The following is a 22386-nucleotide window of genomic DNA, read 5'->3' as shown; positions in this document are numbered from 1 at the left end:
TCAATAGAGAAAGAGAGAGAGAGAAAAAAACTTACTAGAGCATGAGAACAAACCAAACGAAATCATGTTTCACTGGTATAGCGCGCAAATATACATAAATACCATATATACATAACAGAAGGGTACCTATACTTCTGTTATAAGGTCCTTGGATGGTCCCCCTGGTATCCTGTGCTGATGGGTATCCTACTACTGTAGGTATACACACTATTCGAGAAGCAATCCAAGCGAATTTAAAATCGAAATTGCAATGTGTTGTGTTATTTGACAACTGAAACTCGCTTTGTGCTCAAATTGTGTGCAAACAAAAATGGAAAGCAGAATAAACAAGGATATTCGATATATCAAAAAAAAAAAAAAAAAAAAAAACAGAAAGAAAATACTAGAAAAAAAAAATATAGAAATAGAAGAAAAATTCTTAGTCGTTGTTGCAGTTGTAGTTCTATAGTTTGTCGTCATTGGAAACATACATCCTTATGCTTGCTTTACGTATCGCCTTCTACTACTGACTCCCACAAGTGCCAAGACTTTGCTCTACAACTCTGCGCTATTCTATGCTGCTGACTGACTGCAAACTGAAAAATGCTGAGAGAAGTATTTCTAAATGGATTTCGGAAAACTTAGGCGACTCGAAGGTTTTCACAACACCGAACGGAGAATCCATTTTGGTGTCCTTGTGGGCTTTCAGCATTGCAAAAACGAAAATTAAGTAAAGAAATAAAATAAAAAAAAAAAAACTTCTTGTTAAAAAAAAAAGAATTTAAACCCACCAACCAACCAAACACAAATATACACACTCACATACACAAAAATACAAAAGTGAAGGAAACAACTCTGCTATTCAGAAAATTTTCCATTTCCGAACAAATTTCATTCTGTACCCCATCATCCAGGAAGAAACTGTTCGCTATTGACACACAGTGCAAAATGGTATGAAAGGAATTCACTCCTGGTTTTCCCTTAGGTATGTGAGAAGAGTTGGTTCAAAAGCAAGCCAACAAGAGTATAGCAGTCAGTATCCCCTGGTACCGTTTTTCAGTAGAGCATTTTCTAGTAGTTTTCCACTACCTCCACATACAGCCTGTACATTGTGCTGCTGTAAATCGTTCAACGATGAGTATCCTTTTTTGTTAATTGGTATATGAAAAGAGCTTCTTCTTCTAAGAATCTCTTCTTTGACCTCATGTATGCAATGTGTAGGTAGCCGGAAGGAATTGTTGTTTACCCTCTCTTCTCTTTCCCCTGTTTTTTTTTTGTTTCTTTCCAATATTGAACACAACACAAAAGTGTATCAAATAATACGAGCCCACTGGAGGAAATAATGAATGGTAGCGCACAGCAATCGATGAACCCTTGAATATCCTTTGAAGGATCCTCGACCTCCAATAAAAAGCTGCTTCTTATTGTCATGTCGTGTTTAAGCGTGAATGAGGTATGCAAGGTAGATACGATATGCGATAAGGGGTGGTAGTATATATATGGAGTGGTGTAACACCCTCCTCCTTAGGGTCCTTCAATATGGTGAGTGTTTTGTTTTTCCCACCTGACACTCTTTCAATTCAAGGAGCACAACACAAACCCCAGAGATATAGATAGCGGATCTTAAGCATATATCGAAAGCCAAAGCAACCATTCCCCCCCTTTTTTACGGCGAATAGAAAGATGTCAAACATTAAGTTTCGAGGACTAATTCAAAAGGTGTGAGTGAGTGTGTTTTTTTTCGTTTTGGTTTTGTTTTGTCATCGGTGCCAGTTCCTCTGCCGTCGTCGTCAACAACATCGGCATCAAGGGGAGGAAAACCAAAATTGAAATCAATTTAAATGCAGGTTCTGCAACCCACTCAGGACGAGGTCCCCAACTGTGCTTGACATCGCTATTGAGAATGCACTCAAGAAGTTGTAGAGGAATGCGGAAACTTGTTGTTTTTTTTTTATTGTTGTTTTTGTTGTTGCTGGCTGCCATGGTGAAAGAATGGCGGTAGGGTGATATGGTGGGGTGATGATGGTTTTCTAAAGATTGTATAGAGGAAATAAATGCCAATCGTACAATATACTCAGAGGATAAAAGGTAGAAACATACACTACTTCTTGTATATTTTATTTTTGTTTGTGTGTGTGTGTACAATTTTTATATTGTTTTCTTTTTATTATACATGTATGTATGTATGCACTTGTATATGTTGTTTTTGTGTTATGGTTTTTGAAAAGTCTCGCACCAATTGAAACTTAAGATATCCGTATCCGCAAGTTGGTTTGTCTATAGCAAAGGCATATTGTCTGTGGCATGTACTACATAATCCTTTTAACAATCATTTGAAGAATAAGTGAAAAGGCTTATAGAAAATTGCTTATTTTCTTTGTGGTTTTTTGGATTGCAACTTAAGTTATATAGCACATTATATTTATTGGTGTGTATGTGTACATAAGGGATTTGAAGAGGATTTTTGAGAATTAGGTATGGCGGATTTGGTTAGTCTGGTTTGTGTGGAGATTAGACAGATTTTTTGGAAAGTTTCGAATAACCGAGTTTTTTTTCGACATTCGTGTTTACATTAGACACTTTTTTAACCCTCTAATATGTATCATTTCTGACGTTTTTTCAGCGTCATTTTTGTTTTTATCACAAATGAACGCAGTTTGGTTGTTTAAACCTTTAAGATTGGCTTAAATCGGACTATTATTGAAAAAGTGATGTATGGCGTATGACTAACCTTTTTTTTTCAATTTAAATTCACGAGGGGGGATTTTTACAATTTGAGTAAAAGTCTATTTTAATTACAAACTGCATAAAATACTTTTTTTTTAACTTAAAAGATCTTATTTCCACCCTAAAGTTGATTCGCAAGCAATTTAATAAACAATTTAAATTCGTATAACAAAACTCATTCAAGAACTTTATTTTTTTTTATGACCAGAAATAACTTCAATAATCTCAAATAACAAAAAAAAAATTCATAATAAATATTTTATGAGTGTGCAATATGTAGTATACGTACCGTTATCATTATCAATATTGTCCTTGCAGTTCATTTCCAGTGCAATTGAACAGTCTGAGCCAGCCCATCCTTCAATGCAATCACATCGATATTCACCATCCTCCAAAGTGCACTGACCATGTCTCGAACAACCATTTTCACAGCCAGCTGCAAAAAAAAAACATTGAAGAGAAAAGTGTTTTATAGCAAATATACCAGCGAAAAATAAATACTGGAAAACAAAATAAAAAAATCAAGAACCTTCAACCAAGTTTAAATGAAAATAAAAAAAATAGCTAGATTTTACGAAAAGCACATTCATAAAAAACAAATACCTGTGTATACAATGAACACATGCATCTTTCACTTGTAACAGTAGAAATCTGGTATAAATGATTTAAAGTTTTTATTTGTGATACGACTTAATAACCTCAGTTCAATAAAATAAGAATAGAATTTGCTGATGGTATTTCCACAGCTACCTAAAAATTAACTCTACATAAGAGCCAATACCACATTTTAAGTTTTTGAAGTAAAAATTCATTTAGTATCGTAGTGATGAAATGAAAAAAGCGACAGGAAAAATCAATTGATTATAACTTTTTTTTGTTTTAAAGATAGATTAATGAAATTTATACTGTAGATGTAGATATCTAATAGAATAAACTATAACTGTACAATTATTCAATTAATTTCATATTCAAAATCCTGAAATAACGGTGAAAATATGTTCATTTTCCAAACACGTTATATCTTTTGATCTAGAGCACACACAAATTTGATTTAATTTTAATACGAATGCTGATAATATTACCTTACATGGTTGGCTTTACAAAATTCTTAGTTTTTTTGAAGGCATCTTAGATATATGATTTAAGGGTCATATAAAAGGTGAAATAATAAGCTTTCAGATGATATAAAATATTATTATAAGTTACAATAAAAATAAGGATTTAATGGTGTTAGAAGAAAAAAAGATTTTTTTTTGCATTTTTCATAAAAATGATTGTTTTGAATAAATTATTTTAAAAATTTAACTACCTATAACTTTATTCTTAAGGAAAATTTGTAAGCTTTTTAATGGTGTATTTTTTTTTTTTTTTTTTTCAAGAAAAATGATTTTTTAAGGTTATAATATTTATATTCCTCTTTGTTTTTATTTCGTTTGTTTTTTTCTAAATCTATAAAGATTAAAAACTTTATTACTAAATACGCTATTTTGACTGTTTTATAACGATACAATATACATCTTTTTATTTTTATTAAATTTCATAAGAGAAAACGTTAACATAAAACTGAATGTGAACGTTAAAGTACGAAAAAAAATTGTAATAAAAAAAATTCAATGGGGACAATCTAAAAACCACCAGAAAATATCTTGTAAATTAGATTATCCTTAGGTTGATGTGTTTTTTTTTTTTGTTGTGTACTGTTTTCAAAAACAACATGTATCCTTCTATAGAACATTATCATCTGTATAACAGTATCTATACGATATTATAAAAAAAAGTGGGAAATATAAAATGTCACTGTACCTTGTTGCAAAATGAATTGCAAATTTTAAAAGCAAAACAAAAATAAAAAAAAAAACAAAAAATACATATACCTTCACAAAACCAGCGCAAAAAATTAGATCAACCAAAAATGTCGTATCATGTCGCGAGTAAAAGACAAAAAAAAAATATTAAAAACGAAGGAAGAGTATAGAGGAATGTCCTGTAAAGGGCATCCTTGCAAAAAACGAGAATAACTTCTAGGCTCGTTAGAATTTTTTTTTTTGTATTTTGGGTTTTTTGAGGGTGTCCTATGCCTAGGTGCTATGCCAGCATTTTTTTGTGTTTGACAAAATATTGGGTAGAAAAAAAAAATAATTTCCCAACAACAACTTGGTGTTGTTAGATATTTTTTCGCGATTACTGCATAAACTTTTCAAAAAGAGATGGCTTCTCTGTCCATTTTTTTTTGTTTTGTTTCGTTTTTTTTTTTTATTGCTGGTATGACTAGTCAGCAGAATTTTGTCCTTTCTCGACTTCTATTTGGCATTTTTCGTGGTTTTGACAATTTTCTATTTTGTTTTAGGAATTCGCTACAAAAATGTTCATACATTTTGTGTCTGCAATGTTTGGTAGGTATTATTCCAGGAAAAAAAAAATAAAAAAACATACTCTTGGGATAAAGGGAAGGAGAAAAGGCATCGACAGGCTGCTTTCTTTTTTTTTAAGAAGTGGTTGGCATACCTATATAACATGTGTCAACTTACATTTTTTCGAAGAAAAACAACAACTACAAACCTTAGCACGAAACCAAAAAGGAACAGATAACTTTGTGTATAGTCATGATGTTTATCCCCATAGATGTATACTCTGGGGGGATGAAGACGATGAAAAATTGATTTCGTGCTAAAATTCTACTGACTGCGGCCAAGTTTAGAGAAAGTCCTGCTTTAGTTCTTGTGTAATGGAATATTTACACATTTACTTGCACATAGCTTGAGGTTACTTATGTTATATGTTTATATACAGTTGAGTGACATCTCTAAATTCAATATGCCAATAATTGTCTAAAATTGTATATTTTAAATTGACAGTCATGGAAGAAATGTTGGGGCAAAACACATTATAAAGGATTTAACCTATTTAAAATGGTTAAAGTTGGTATACGAACATAAATTGTATACAGTGTGACATCGAATTTAGTAAAAGGGGTAGATGGCTGTTGGGCGTCTAAATGTTTGCTAACGGCGGAAGTGAAATAAGGTTTAAACGTTAGAAAAGACATCAAAATACTTTTCGCCATTTTCTTTCTTCCAGACAAACATCTCTAACTCCCACACCTTAATTTTCCTTAATTTAAAAAAATTGTAAGTCTATTGCTTTGCCTTGAATAAATATTGATTTTTTTTTTTTTTTGTATACCCTTAAAGCGACGTCTTAGACAAAATAGTCGTCTGAAATTTTGGCCTTCTGCCAAGCCGTAGTAACGGACCGATTTTCAAAAAAAATGATAGCTTCATCTCTACAAAATCTACGACTAAAACAGTCAAAAATAACTGTGGTCTGAAATTTTGTGAGCCCGTTAAAAATACACAAATTTTCAAAAAAGGAAAGCAATCGCTTCGTTTCTACAAGTTCTCTTCGTAGCGACCACAAAAAATCAGGGGTCGAATCACGGCACACGATTACGATCATACGTTAACGGTTTGACTATTTCTGCCTCTATTTAATCAGTAGCACACATAGCAACCATACGTTAACGAACGTATGCTGTAATTCGACCGCATAGGTAATTTTTTACTTTACGTTACGTCACGTTACGTTGCATTAAGTAATGTTACTTAACGTTACTTGAAATCACGTTACGTTACATTGCGTTACGCTACGTTACATTATATTACGTTATGTTACATTATGTTACAGCTCCCAGAAATCAATAGATTTATGCTAGGTAAGTGAGCAATGTTAAAAAATGAAAAAAAAAAATGATTACTCTTCTACCACAATCTAAAATATATTTTCTAGTAAAAATATTATCAAAATCACTAATAAATAATCAAAATAATTCTTGGCTATAAAAAATAATATTCTAAATTAAATTGATTTTATTTTTTGTAAGGATAAACATAATATAGATACATACGTAAAGTGCAATGTCTTCCATTCCATCCTTGTGAGCATACACAAGTTCCGTTTTTACATTGACCATGTTCGGAACATCTGGCATCGCATGGTAGCTGATCGCATAGATTGCCCGTCCAGCCAGTATTACAACGACATTTACCCGATTCACAAACGCCATTTGGTCCACAATCCAAACTACAGACAGCTATAAAGAGAAAAGATTATGGTTAAATTTTTAATACATTCCCATATAATACTGTACACTATAAAAATAATTCTATAACATGTATCTATCTTTTTGAGTATACTCTTATAAAGTCAAATAAAAAAAAAAGAAAAGACTGAAAACGTTAAATTCTGTAGATATAAAAGGTTATTTGAAATTAAAATTTCTCACTCTCTCTCTTTTGCTATGCTCCATGCAACAATCATCAGTCACTCTTATATGTTGCGCCATCACTATAATATCCTGCAATATTCTCGTTTTTTTTTTTTTTTTTTTTATTTCAACTTCAAGTATAGAATAAGGATGTGTGTGAATGAGTGTGAGTGTGTTTTTTGTAAGTGTGTGCGGGTGTGCCTGATTAGTCAGATGGATTTGATTAAATTTTTCATTTCCGTATTGGAATTGGTCCTGACAGCTGCGTCCGTCTTCTTCGTCGTCGTCGTTGTCTTCCGTCGTCGTCTTTGTCGACAGTGCTATGTGTATAAGACAACGAAATGGTGATGACGACTATACACAACGACGACGACTTCATGTCGGGACAATTTAACAAAGATTCTAAAGAAATTTTCTGTAACAAATGCAATATCGTCTCGACCATATCAATCATGCACATAATGGTAAAGCAGACAAGTGCATATAGTCTCTTCATTTCTTTTTCTTCTTCTATAACATTTATTCAGTTCGGATGCTGGCAAAGGCTTGCAAAATATACATACTCGTATATCATAGAGGTACATTATCTATATTTAGTATCCTAAAAGTATACTATGAATGGACACAGGGCCGTATTTATGATATTGAAGGAGCTAGTTGGATCAGTTGGTTGAACATCCTGTTTAAAGAGCAATATTATAAGACATTAAATAGATAGACATTAAATAGCCTAAGTGTGGAATAATGCAAGGACTAGGTTTTAGGTATGGAACAAATCTGCAATTTCTAAGCTGAAACTGAATAATCCTCCCCCTCCCCAATCAGGTGAAGCTTTAAAATGAAAGAGTAAAGCGGCACAGTTGTAGTACAATTTAAGATCAAAATAACCGTCGAAAAAAAGAAGAAGAATTTCCAATATTAAAGACTAAATAATTCCAAAACTTAAAGACGTTTTCCGAGATAGAAAACTTTCACCAAAATCAAATTCGGTATGACAATGCTCCTGAGCGAATTCTTAGCTAGCAAAAGGTCAAGTTTTGTGACATCTTTTATGGAAAACGCCAAATAGGTGAGAAAAATCCGATGGTCAAGGGAAGAGTTAAAAAAGTTCTTGAAGTTTTTCAAGTATTACAATCCTCTCCCCAAGACTCTAAAAAATTCTGAAAGAACGACATTAAGTTCTAAATTAAGGATTTCATTGCTAAGATTTGAAACGAAGAAGTTTTTCATACAAAAGTAGTAATTGGAAAATACATATAACTTCCGAATACGGAGCTAATCTTATCAATTTTCGTAAAAACAAAAGTTTTGCTAAGCTTCTGATAGTTGAACTTAATCGAAATACAATATTTATACGAAAATACTCCTGGACCGAATAGATTGTGCAAGATTAAGAGCTCTATTTGATATTTCAGCGTTTGGAAACTAGCATCATAGGACTTTTTCCAACGCCAGCCCTCATTTTTGTGACAAATTTATTGGCTTATTACTAGTGATGGGAACTATCGAATAAAAACTATCAAACTATCGATAGTTGTAAAATATTCATTCATTCGATAGTTTTAAGTCATTCATTCATTCACTTAGTTACTATTTTCATTCGAATAGTTTTTTCATTCGCTAGTTTTGTTACTATTTTGATTCGAATAGTTTTTCATTCGATAGTTTTTTCATTCGAATAGTCTAGTTACTATTTTCATTCGAATAGTTTTTTTTATACGATAGTTTTTTCATTCCAATAGTTTTCTGAACGTTAGTTTTTTCATTCAAATAATTTTCTTAAACGATAGTTTTTTCATTTGAATAGTTCTTTTATACGATAGTTTTTATTCGATAGTTTATTCGATAGTTTATTCGATAGTTTATTCGATAGTTTGTTCGATAGTTTTTATTCGATAGTTTTATTCGATAGTTTTTATTAGATAGTTTTATTCGATAGTTTTTATTCGAATGAATAAATGAATGAACTATTCGATAGTTCAAATCATTCAGTTATTAACTATCGATAGTTCAAATCATTCGATAGTTCCCTTCACTACTTATTAATTTATCAATAAATCTGCCAAAGAAATTCGGGTATTCGCTGAAATACCGCTCAAAAAATTTTCGTTTAACCTGTAAAGTACTTGTAGTCAAGATTACTGTGGAAAAAATACTATTATTCGGTGAACTACCGCTGAAAAAATTATGCTTCGTTTGTCAAGAATACTGTCGAAGATATACGCGAATTCACTAAACTAGCATCTTGGCTTGACTCGAAATATTTTTGTTATCAAGAAAGTTGCCGTAGAAGAACCTACAGAAAATCGCTGAAATAATAGAGAAAAAAACCCTTGTTTGACTCGAAATGAGCTTGTTTTCATGATATTACCGAAGAAGGTGTTGATGTGTTTGATTTCAAAAATACTGCCGAATAAATGCAGGAAATTATAGAATAGAATCCTTGCAAGAAATATTTGTGTAAGCACTAACGTTTGTTAAAGCTATTTCTGGCAGTTCAAAGTAAGCGGAGCTATAGTTATACCGTGAAAACTATGGATAATCTAGGGATCCCTGTCAAATTAAAAGGAATTATTTAGCACATCAGACCTTCTGACATAAAATCAAAACCAGAACATGCATTAAAGTTACTGAGATTTCCAAAAACTTATCTTTAAAGCATTGCTAGCTTTGACAGGGATCATTAATATTTGGTAAGCCTTTGAAATTGACAAAAAAAAAAAATTAAAAATGAAAAATGTAAAGAATATAGTTTAACTAAAGGCTTGTAACAGCGTGCGCCTTCAGTTTCATTTGATTCAAAATCTAACCCTGTTCTAAAAAAACCTTTCAACTCCCAACACATTGAAATTTATCAATTTGAGAGAATATGACAGATTTGAAAAATGTTTCCTGCACAGGAGATAATAAAAAGTCAACTAATGCCCGCAAAGACTGCGAAAAGACATCAGAATAACCAATTGAACTTTCACCGTTTGCATATAGTAATGGTAACTTTATTTTCAAGGATGGTTGGTGCAATATAGGGAGGCTGCCATCAGGTAAAATTCCGATCCTATACAAAATATATAAGTTATATAGGTACGTCATCGGTTGCCAAACCACAAGTATAGAAAGTGTCCCGGATCATTTTGAGATGTGGCATTTCGGGAGGGCTTTCTTTATATATACCTATTCTATATGTATAGTATAATGGCATTAAAAAACCATCGACGACGACGACGCCAGCGACCCGGCTCTCATTTATCATCTGCACTTCCTCTTGAATGTCATTGATGTCAAACCTCGTTCTTTCGAATGATCTATCGATGGGACTAAAGAAAGGCGCAGCACAAAAAAAAATGTCCATATAGCTTGATGTTGCTGATGTTGGTGCGATGTTTCCTTTCTCTCTGGTTTCTGATGCTGATGCTGATGATGGCGGTGATGATGATACCCACTTCAAAGTTGATGATGACGATGATGATGATAGCGGCAGTAGCAATAGCAACAGCAGCATCCGCGGTCGCAAAGAAGGATAATGCTCCTCTGGTTTTAATCCTCCACTTGTCTCTGGCAAGCTTTTCCCTATCAGCACATCGCACCATCATCGGAGTAATAATTTAAAATTAAATCTTACAATCATCATATCTATTGAAACTACCCACTCAAGCTTTGAAGTTTTCGCCTTTTCACCATGACGAAGTCTGATTTTTTTCCTTTTTTTTGTTCCTTGAATTCCCACGAAACGAAAACAAAAAATCTCTTTTGAAGTCCCTACCAGAAACATCAGTTAGCAGAAAGGTATACTGGGCGGATGGATATAGAAATAGAGAGGTAAATCGAAGAGTTAACAGAGAAAACAAGGATATTAGAATTTATTAATGTATATACACACAAAGGAGAGAGAGAGATACTTGGTGATTTTGTTTGATATACCTACAGGGGCACATGTATTTATACAATTCGTTGTGTGTTATTTTTTTTTTTTTTTAAGTTCTTTATCCCTGATCCAAAAGTTTGTTTCCCATTTGCTATTTCGTTTTACTGTTGTATTTGTCTGCCATTTTGTAGACAAATTTCAAGGATCAAGAGATGAAGTGTTGACGTCTTTACCTCGAGAGACGAGATGAGAGGTCTTATCCGATGCAGTATTACGGATGGTGTTGTTGTCGTCGTTGTCGTTCTAGCCTCGCTCGTCGTAGTCATCGTCGTCCTCGTTGACTCTCTCTCATACAGACTATGACTATAAATTTGCATATGGGTTGAATGTCCTTTCAATAGGAGAAAGGTTGAAAACAGGATGTTCAGGATGTTGTTTTTTTTTTTGTGAACTGAAATCTCTTCTTTTTTTTTTGTTGCTACTACTGCAGCTATTGCAAATTGCAGTCTTGTTCTTGGCGGCGGCGGCAGTAGCGGCATTGGCGTTGGTGGCATCATAAAAAAAATATATACCTATATGTAACTTCATGTATGTTATGTGGAGTTGTTAGGTACCTAAATATATGTAAGCAAAAAAAAAAAAACAGGAGATAAAACTACTTGAATGGCGTGGATTGATCCTTGAGATGAAAATAAATTGTAATTTTGCATAAACGTTAGCATACTGTATGGCTGCCAAAGCATCGAAGAACAGAAAAAAAAAGAGTTATGTCACGCTAAACGATTTGTTGCTTGTAGGTAGATATGTGTAGATGCATCCTTAAACCTCTCTTTATACATAAAAGGAAAGGCTTTTTTGGAAAGGATTATAAGCGGAAGAAAGTATTTTTTTTTGACAATTTGGAAGTGGTGTTTTGACTTACAGAAAAAGAAGTTATGACACTAAGGTTACATAAAGGGGTTCGAACATTTTTTAAAATTAGACTTTTTGTTTTGTTTTTGTTTGTACGAGTATATCTTCGAAATATATATTTAAAGACATGTTTTTAAAGGTGATAAAATTTGTTGATCTTTTAATTGACAATATTTGAAAAGCTTCATCTAATAGTTGTAATACTAAAGTATTCCTTTCATCCTAGAATTTGAAATTTTGAAAAAATTCGTTTCTAAAGAAACTTGGATTGAGGGTGATTTGATAAAAAATTTTTTAGACAAACCAAAAAAAAAAAAAACAGTAGATGGTTTGATCTTAGCTGAATGACTCAAGAACATTACTAGGTACTATATACTATTGGAAAACGATTTAAAAAAGTGAAACTTATTTTTGTGAAAATAATTTAAACACATTAATTATTGCCTATTACAATGCCTTTTATTTTAATGACCTTGAAATTGCAAAATGCCACCTTTATATATATATTTCTGTCACTTTTCATGTTCAAAATAATATGTACATTAAAATTAAACAATGGTAAAAAAGTACGTATACACCATAGTGAACATTGTTTTATCTTAAACTTTTTTTATATTTTTGGAAATTCAGGGAGTAATCTTTCACTTTTAGCTCCTAATCGAAAAAAAAGTACGCATACACCACAGTGAACTTTTTTTGAAGTTATACTTCTTATGGGAGGGTGGGTATGAAAATTTACTTTTTGACAAGAATGTCAAAGGGATTATGACGCGATCACCCTGGGTAGCAGGGCTGTCGTTTTACCTTTGGAGTAGGCAGTACTTTAGTATTTAAAAATGCAGTACGCCGCAGTACGGCAAACATAAAACACACAACACGTTGCAAGTAACATGTTTCATGTGGCAAGTTGCATGTGGCAAGTTGTATGTGGCAAGTTGCATGTGGCAAGTTGCGTGTGGCAAGTTGTATGTGGCAAGTTGCCTGTGGCAAGTTGCCTGTGGCAAGTTGCATGTGGCAAGTTGCATGTGGCAAGTTACATGTGGCAAGTTGCCTGTGGCAAGTTGCATGTGGTAATTTACATGTGGCAAGTTGCCAGGGTTGCAAAAAGCTCACATTTCAGCTCAGCTCACAGCTCAGCTCAAATTTGAGCTAGGTACCATAGCTTAGCTCATTTGAGCTGAGCTGAAAGTGAGTGCCCCAACTTCCAACGCCTATATCTCGGAATTTTGAAGAAAATGAAAAAAAATTTTTTTGATGCCAAAAGGTAGCGGGGACTCTAACCTACATTTGGGTACAACTTTCATCCCTGTAGGTCCACGCGTTCTCAAACCGGGAGAACTTAAAAGTAAAAAAAAAATAGGCACGATTCTGAAAAAATAGGCATGATGTGGCGGTTTAACATGGAAGGCGATTTTTTAAAAATCTGACAATGTGCAAAGCGTAGGCCCATGACACAAGCTATCATTAAGCATCACTCCCAAAAATTGCTCTCAAGCGGTTTAGCTTTCAGGAGCGTTCAAAGATTCGGGGATTTTTCGAAAAAAAAATTTTACCCCAACTTTCAAACGCGATTTTCTCGGAATTTTGAAAAAAATCGAAAAACCGGATTTTACCACTCGCTCGGGTAGCTGAGAATATAACCTTTCATATGGCACCACTCCCCTGTCTCTAGATCAAAGCGTTCCAACGCCTATATCGCGGAATTTTGAAGAAAATGAAAATAAAATTTTTGATGCCAAAAGGTAGCGGGGACTCAAACCTACATTTGGGTACAACTCCCATCCCTGTAGGTCTACGCGTTCTCAAACCGGGAGAACTTAAAAGTAAAAAAAAATAGGCACGATTCTGAAAAAATAGGCATGATGTGGCGGTTTAACATGGAAGGCGATTTTTTAAAAATCTGACAATGTGCAAAGCGTAGGCCCATGACACAAGCTATCATTTAGCATCACTCCTAAAAATTGCTCTGAAGCGGTTTAGCTTCCAGGAGCGTTCAAAGATACGGGGATTTTTCGAAAAAAAAATTTTACCCCAACTTTCAAACGCGATTTTCTCGGAATTTTGAAAAAAATCGAAAAACCGGATTGTACCGGAATTTTTTTTATGATACAAAAAGAAATATTTTACTAAAAAAAAATAGAAATATATTTACCATTAAAAAAACCAAGAGAAAAGATCACGAAAAATGATATGTCTTATTTATAAAAATATCCATGTGTTAAAATAATTATAATAATTTTATAAAAGTTTAAAATATCTTCATATTTCATTGTACTTTAAAAATAAAAATCAATGTATCCTCTCACCCATCACAGCTCAGCTCAGCTCACTTTACCTTAGCTCACCCAACAGCTCAGCTCAGCTCACCGACAGCTCAGCTCACCCAACGGCTCAGCTCAACCATCAGCTCAGCTCAAATGAGCTGAGCTATGGTACAAAGCTCAAAAGTGAGCTAGCTCAAAATTTGAGCTGAGCTGTGAGCTAAGCTCAGCTAACTTTTGAGCTTTGTGGCAACCCTGCAAGTTCCATATTGCTACTACTAGTGCTGAAGCACACACAATTCTCATAAAATTACCATACCGCACATTTTATGAGCAATTCATTTACTTTCGTTAACCATATACCGTACGTTCTGAACCGCACAACATGAGTAAATTTCACAGAATAAATTGAAAACTACATGGACGCAAGGAGGATGAAAGAATTAATTTATTGTTCACTTGATAAAAATGTAAAAAAACGAATTGTGGATTAATTAATTTAATAATAGAAGTTAAAAATATCAAATGAAATTCATTTACATATACCGAATGAGAAGTATAACTTCAGTCGCGTGTACATGTGTACACACACTCTTTTTTTTTTAAGTGTAGTTTTTAAATTAAAATGCTACCTTTAATTGCTGCAGTTGATCTGAAATATATTTCTATTTACGTTTTCATGTTTGAAATTCATTAAAATTAAACAAAAATAAAAAAAAGCACGTATACACCATAGTGTACATTGTTTAACGTGTACTTCTTAAACTGGTAACTATTCCATTTTTTTTTTTTTTTTTGAATTTTGAATTTTGGAGAGTCAGGGTGTAATCTTGCTCTTTAAGCTTCCAATGTACAAAAAAGGACGTATACACCACAGTGAACATTTTTTTAACGTGTAGAGTCAAGGTGTAATATTGCACTTTTAGCTTTCAAAGTATGCCTTTACAATTTCTGGAGTGCTATCAAGTCGGCATTTATTTTTGGGAGGACATCTGCAAGCTGTTTCTCTTCGAGGGGTCGGTACAATGTCAGCTTATGTGGCCTGCGAAAGGCAATTGAGATCTTTTGGAAACTAGTTCTTCAGATCTGATGGTTTGCCTGCATTTCCAATATTTGCTTTAAATCTGAAGAAACATTACAATATTTTGAAGGTTGGCAGATAAGGCCATAATACAGTTTTTGATAAAACTTAAGCTTGCATTGCCAAATCAGAAAAGCTTTTGCATGAATCTTTCCTAAAAACAGAACAATATCCTAAAAGTTGTTGACCCTGCTACTTGTTGATGTTGTAGATATCCAAAAAAAATTATTTCTTCATGCCTATTTTTTACCATAAGGCTTCCTAGACAAGAAAAGTACAAAAAATGTACCTAATTGAAATTATTGAGACTACCACTCATTCCATCTGCAGCTTTGTCTGGAAATGCCTTGAGTGTGGTTTTCTTAACATCGACATCTTATTTTTTGAGTAACTCTTCTGTGGAAACGAGTTCAACGATCGCATACCGTTAAGTTTGAACTTTAAAAGAAGCAGTCTTAATAATTAGCCCTCTCTGTCAAATCTTATTTTATGAAGGATGGTAAGGAACTTAAAAACTGTCCTTAAACTAAATACTTTGACTATTAGAAAGAAATAGAAAATAATAAAAAAAAAAACTAAGATTTTTAAAAGCACAACGTCCTGTCCACTTCACTTTTCTAGTTTTGGAGGCTTTGAACTTTTCTATCAGAACAAGTATTTTTAACCTCATTTCTTAGAGTTAATAAAAATAAAACCAGACAAAAAAAAAAAAAGAAAAAATGACATGCAAAGAACCATCCTACCTATAAGTAGATATAAAAACTGCACTTATATATTTTTTCTTTCTTACTTATTCTCTTATTTTATTTCACAAAAAGCAAAATATAATAAAAATAATAATAAAAAACAGAACGCAATGAGAAAAAGAGAAATCATTCAAATCTCAAAAGTGTCACCGTTTTCTTTCTTCTTTTCTGAATCACTCTGTAAATGAATCCCTTGACATTTTGAGTAGTCCTAGTACATATACATATAAAAATATAGTTCGTGTTTGTATTGCTTGCGTATGGAATCTTCTTTTAATGCTTTCTGGCTTGTTTGGATGTTTTCTATCTTATACTCTACTCCTGTATATATTTATGTCATGATGTTATGTTGTTGTTGATGTTTTGATGTTGTCATGGTTCTAGTTCGCGTTCTCATCTCTCCTACTCCCATATATGTATAGAATTTGGATATTCAGAAAACAGCTTGACAGGAAAATGGAAAATAGGTGACGTTCTTATATTTTTGTACAATGATAGTTATATGGAATGTGCAAAGCAACATATGACACCGAAGGACATTTTGTTTTCTTGATGGTTGAAAGAAACAAGATAGTGGCAGGTATGTTGGAGGTGTATAGAAATACAGTATATTGTGACAGTATAGGATTGACGCACATTTTTTCTTTTTTTTTGTACTAATGTAGGAGTCTAGTAGTTGCAGAAGTTTGATAATATTTATATTCATTTTTTATTTAATTTTTTTGTTGAACTTTTATAGCTTTTTTTTAGAAACTTTATAATCATATCATATTATACAAATTATATTAAACATAAATAAATAAGTGAAAAATGTATTAAAAATATGATGAACTGAGTTAAGGCAGTTAAGGTTTCTAAAAAAGTGATACCAAAATATTAATATTATATTTTCTTGTTTTAATAATAATCAATAATGTATTAAATTAACTCAATACCAAATAAAGTAAAAAATAAAAATAAACAAATTTATAAACGAAGTAGGTATGCCATTTAATAGTTGGAGCCATAAAAAAAATCATGTGTGCAATTCACACGTGATAGATGTGAAACCTTAAAAAATCATTTTTCTTGAAAAAAATTACACCAATAAAAATCTTACAAATTTTCCTAAAGAATAAAGCCATAGGTACCTACTTAAATTTTTACACTGCGCAAAAAGTATAAAAATACATTGTTTATTCAAAACATTCATTTTAAATGAAATAAAATGCACGACTGGGGTCGCACGTACTTGCTCTTGCAGTTCAAAGCACTTTTATGTTAGTTTACTTGTAGATTTTACGAGCTGCCTCTAAAATAAATTTTAAAGAAATTTTGTTGAGGTTGGGGAAGAGCCGACATTTAGACTAAATTTTTTTCATATAAAAATTTTTTTTTTTTGTATTTAACTTTTTTGAGAAAAAATATAAATGCAATTTTATTGCCATTGCCTTAAATATTACGTATACAAAGTTTAATCAAAATCGTTAGAGCCATTTTTGAGAAATTCGCAATATCGTATTTTTTTGTATGGGAGGTATACGTTCTAAACGATATATAAAAAAACAAAAAAAAATCAACTTTCAGAATTCCATAAAAAACATCTGTACCAAATTTGAAGAAAATCCATCCACGCGTTAAGGCTGTGGAAATGTGTACAGATGGACGTACAGATGCACAGACGCACGGACGGATTTGCGAGACCCACTTTTTTGGAATTCTCCATCATCGTAATGTTGGTTTTGATTAAAACCTCAAATTTTTTTTTCGACACGAAACCAATACTTGCCCTATAGAGCAAGTAAAAAAAAACCTTTCTTTTTTCCAACACCATTAAATAAATTTTTTGTAAGACCACTTATAACAAATAACTTGTTTAACCTCAAAATGTTAATACCGACCATGTCTATACAACAACTACAAAAAGAGCTAGAATTTTTTTTAACCAGTTTTCATCAAAAAAGCAAAAAATATCTTTTTTCTCTTCTAACACCATTAAATCTATTTTTTTTTAAATAACAACCTATACAAAATTTTGATTTATTTGGAAGCTTAGTATTTTACCTTTAATATGACGCTTCAATCATATTTCTAGGATGCCTACAAAAAAAAGTAAGAGATTTTTAAAGCCAACCATGTCGAAATTTCAAACTGAGATTACGGTACTTCCATGTCTCTCAAGTTAGCAGAGCAAGGTCAGCAGAACATATGTTTTGTAATTGGATCTTTTAGTGCTTATTAAGTGCTAATTAAGTGCCCCAAAATTAAATTAAGTGCTTCACTACTTTTGGAGAAAATTAATGTTCTGCTAACTTGATTTAAAGTTAGCAGAGCAATTACCAGAAAATGCCCTAAACTGCTCGTAGAAAAATCGGGTTTGGTATAATATTTAGGTGCTAATTAGTGCTCTACGAATCCCAAAAAAAATTTAAAAAAATAATTTTTTTTTCCAAAAATAATTTTTTTTCTGTGATTTTCGAAAAAAAAATTTTTTTTCAAACTGTCTTAAATAATTAAGTGCTTAACTAATATAAGTTAAGTACCCCATTTTCCGAAGAATTTTCCGAGATTTTCCATTAAAAAAAAATATTTTCATTTTCCATACAAATTCATGTTCTGCTAACTTGAATTTGGGTTTTTTTCAAAAAATTCCACTTTTTTCGACAAGATTCGACTTAAATAATTGAATGTTCGACTAATTTGAATTAAGTGCTCCATTTTCCGAAGAATTTTCCGAGCTTTTTCGTTTCATCTTGTTTTAAATCACCACGATACTAAAGAAGTTTTCACTTCAAAAACATTTTATATCAGAAAAACATCTTATGAAGAAGATACAACGACAAACTGTACGAGTGTTTCAATGACGTATTTTTGGTTAAAAAGCCTCACCAATTACTCGTCCAGAATTGTTGGAACACGTAGATCCGAAACAATCCAACATATCACAGCACATATCAACATAAGACAACTCATCATGGGCAGCCCATCTTGTGACTACACAGTGAGCCTGAACAAGTTTAAGGTTGACCTAAAATGACGACAAAAACTAAAGATGAGGCTTTGTTCCTGAAGGCCTCAGCAATAATAATCCGTTTTTCCCAAAATCGGATTAGCTTCCTTTTTCGAGATACCTCCCGTAAACGTGTTTTTATCGAAAAAAATTCATATCAACGCAAGGCTCGAGTACTCGATAACTTAGGCGCCGAGAATTGAAAACGGTTTTTAGTAGAGGTATTCAATACAATCATTTTTGATTTTGGGAGGGAGGGTCTATGTCCCCCCTCTTATAGTCTAAGATCCGGCCATAGGACGACCTACCCTCATCGTTATACCAGTTGAGAGTTATATTTTCTGAAAGCTAGTGTCTTAGGAAATAAATCGCACATGGGTTGCCAAGCGATATCCTGTCAAGGCATAGGGTTGCCAGGCCTTAAAGTTCATTTTTGCAAATTTTTGAAAATGCGACCCTGCTTATATGGCAAGCCTAAGAGTTATATAAAAAATATAATGTCATAGGAAATTTAATTTAAAAATTTTAATTTTCAGGATTTTTTAAAATTTGAAGTTTGAGTAGGGTAAACAAAGGCGAATTTAGAAAAAGGGCAAAAATCTATTATCTAAACAAAACGTGATAGAAATAAAATTGAAATTGGAATCGATAGATATTATAAATATATGAAAGCCACACATACAAATAAAAAATGTAAAAAATCTACAACTCGAGATATAGTCTTTTTAAAGTCATGATACTCCAATTCGATATTTGAGAAATAATTCACCCAAAATCAGAATGAAAGATTTTTTAAATAATTTTTATGTGATAAGTTAGGAAAAATAAAATAACTTGACACGTGTCTGTCAAATTTTTAATTTAACTTACCGTTTTTGCGAGGGGATTTTTGAAAAGGTGCTTATTTTCATATTTCAACATATTAAAGGGAAAAATCCCGTCATGGGACGACCTATCCACCTCATTATACCAGTTGAAAGCTATATTTTCCGAAGGGTAGTGTCTAAAGAAACAGTTTGCACATGGGTTGCCTAGCGATATCCTGTCAAGGCATAGGGTTGCCAGGCCTTAAAGTTTATTTTTCATTATTTTTGAATACGCCACCCTGCTTATACCCAAAGCCAAAGAGTTGTAAAAAAAATATTATGTCACAGGAAATTTAATTTGAAAATTTTAATTTTCAGGATTTTTTAAAATTTGAAGTTTGAGTAGGGTAAACAAAGGCGAATTTAGAAAAAGGGCAAAAATCTATTTTCTAAACAAAACGTGATAGAAATAAAATTGAAATTGGATTCGATAGATATTATAAAAATATAAAAGCCACACATAGAACAAAAAAATGTAAAAAATCTACAACTCGAGATATAGTCTTTTTAAAGTCATAATACTCCAATTCGATATTTGAGAAATAATTCACCAAAAATCAGAATGAAAGATTTTTTAAATAATTTTTATGTGATAAGTTAGGAAAAATAAAATAACTTGACACGTGTCTGTCAAATTTTTAATTTAACTTACCGTTTTTGCGAGGGGATTTTTTGAAAAAGTGCTTATTTTCATATTTCAACATATTAAAGGGAAAAATCCCGTCATGGGACGACCTATCCACCTCATTATACCAGTTGAAAGCTATATTTTCCGAAGGGTAGTGTCTAAAGAAACAATTTGCACATGGGTTGCCTAGCGATATCCTGTCAAGGCATAGGGTTGCCAGGCCTTAAAGTTTATTTTTGCAAATTTTTCAAAATGCGACCCTGCTTATATGGCAAGCCTAAGAGTTATAAAAAAAATATAATGTCATAGGAAATTTATTTTAAAAATTTTAATTTTCAGGATTTTTAGAAATTTGACATTTTAGAAGGGGAAACTGAGGTAAATTTAAAAAAAGGTCAAAAAGCTATATCCTTAACAAAGAGTGGTAGGAAAAAGATTGATACTGGAATCGATAGATATTGTTAAATTATATAAGTCACACATACAAACCAAAAATGTAAAAAATCTGCTACTCGAGATATGGACGTTTAAAAGTCAAAACCGTGAAATTCGATGTTTGAGAAATAATTCACCAAAAATCAGCACGAAAGGTATTTGAAATAATGTTTATGTTCTTAGAGAGCATAAATAAAATAACTTGGCACGTATCTGCCAAATTTTCGATTTGACTTAGTTTTTGGTTCCTGTGTATTTTTGAAGAATTACAGATTTTTACAATTCAATTCACTGTTTCAGTGTTATTCTTCAAAAATACACAGGAACCAAAAACTAAGTCAAATCAAAAATTTGGCAGATACGTGTCAAGTTATTTTATTTATGCTCTCTAAGAACATAAACATTATTTCAAATACCTTTCGTGCTGATTTTTGGTGAATTATTTCTCAAACATCGAATTTCACGGTTTTGACTTTTAAACGTCCATATCTCGAGTAGCAGATTTTTTACATTTTTGGTTTGTATGTGTGACTTATATAATTTAACAATGTCTATCGATTCCAGTATCAATCTTTTTCCTACCACTCTTTGTTAAGGATATAGCTTTTTGACCTTTTTTTAAATTTACCTCAGTTTCCCCTTCTAAAATGTCAAATTTCTAAAAATCCTGAAAATTAAAATTTTTAAAATAAATTTCCTATGACATTATATTTTTTTTATAACTCTTAGGCTTGCCATATAAGCAGGGTCGCATTTTGAAAAATTTGCAAAAATAAACTTTAAGGCCTGGCAACCCTATGCCTTGACAGGATATCGCTAGGCAACCCATGTGCAAATTGTTTCTTTAGACACTACCCTTCGGAAAATATAGCTTTCAACTGGTATAATGAGGTGGACAGGTCGTCCCATGACGGGATTTTTCCCTTTAATATGTTGAAATATGAAAATAAGCACTTTTTCAAAAAATCCCCTCGCAAAAACGGTAAGTTAAATTAAAAATTTGACAGACACGTGTCAAGTTATTTTATTTTTCCTAACTTATCACATAAAAATTATTTAAAAAATCTTTCATTCTGATTTTTGGTGAATTATTTCTCAAATATCGAATTGGAGTATCATGACTTTAAAAAGACTATATCTCGAGTTGTAGATTTTTTACATTTTTTTGTTCTATGTGTGGCTTTTATATTTTTATAATATCTATCGAATCCAATTTCAATTTTATTTCTATCACGTTTTGTTTAGAAAATAGATTTTTGCCCTTTTTCTAAATTCGCCTTTGTTTACCCTACTCAAACTTCAAATTTTAAAAAATCCTGAAAATTAAAATTTTCAAATTAAATTTCCTGCGACATAATATTTTTTTTACAACTCTTTGGCTTTGGGTATAAGAAGGGTGGCGTATTCAAAAATAATGAAAAATAAACTTTAAGGCCTGGCAACCCTATGCCTTGACAGGATATCGCTAGGCAACCCATGTGCAAACTGTTTCTTTAGACACTAGCCTTCGGAAAATATAGCTTTCAACTGGTATAATGAGGTGGACAGGTCGTCCCATGACGGGATTTTTTCCTTTAATATGTTGAAATACGAAAATAAGCACCTTTTCAAAAAATCCCCTCGCAAAAACGGTAAG

The 22386-nt window shown here is 32.2% G+C and overlaps 1 protein-coding gene across 2 annotated transcripts in view; it reads right to left on the bottom strand.

Moving 5' to 3' along the window:
- LOC129910308 (teneurin-a) overlaps window positions 1-22386 on the bottom strand; it is a 301855-nt gene that overhangs the window by 111798 nt on the left and 167671 nt on the right. For both annotated transcript variants that reach the window (XM_055987641.1, XM_055987642.1), the window contains exons 8-9: window positions 6611-6796; window positions 2996-3142 (exon numbers count right to left, since the gene is read on the bottom strand). In XM_055987641.1, coding sequence (XP_055843616.1) covers window positions 2996-3142; window positions 6611-6796 — 333 coding nt within the window. The remainder of the gene's footprint in view (window positions 1-2995; window positions 3143-6610; window positions 6797-22386) is intronic.

This window comes from Episyrphus balteatus, chromosome 2 (assembly GCF_945859705.1).
Source record: "Episyrphus balteatus chromosome 2, idEpiBalt1.1, whole genome shotgun sequence".
Lineage (NCBI taxonomy): Eukaryota > Metazoa > Arthropoda > Insecta > Diptera > Syrphidae > Episyrphus > Episyrphus balteatus.
This window is presented reverse-complemented; position numbering and strand designations above follow the sequence as displayed.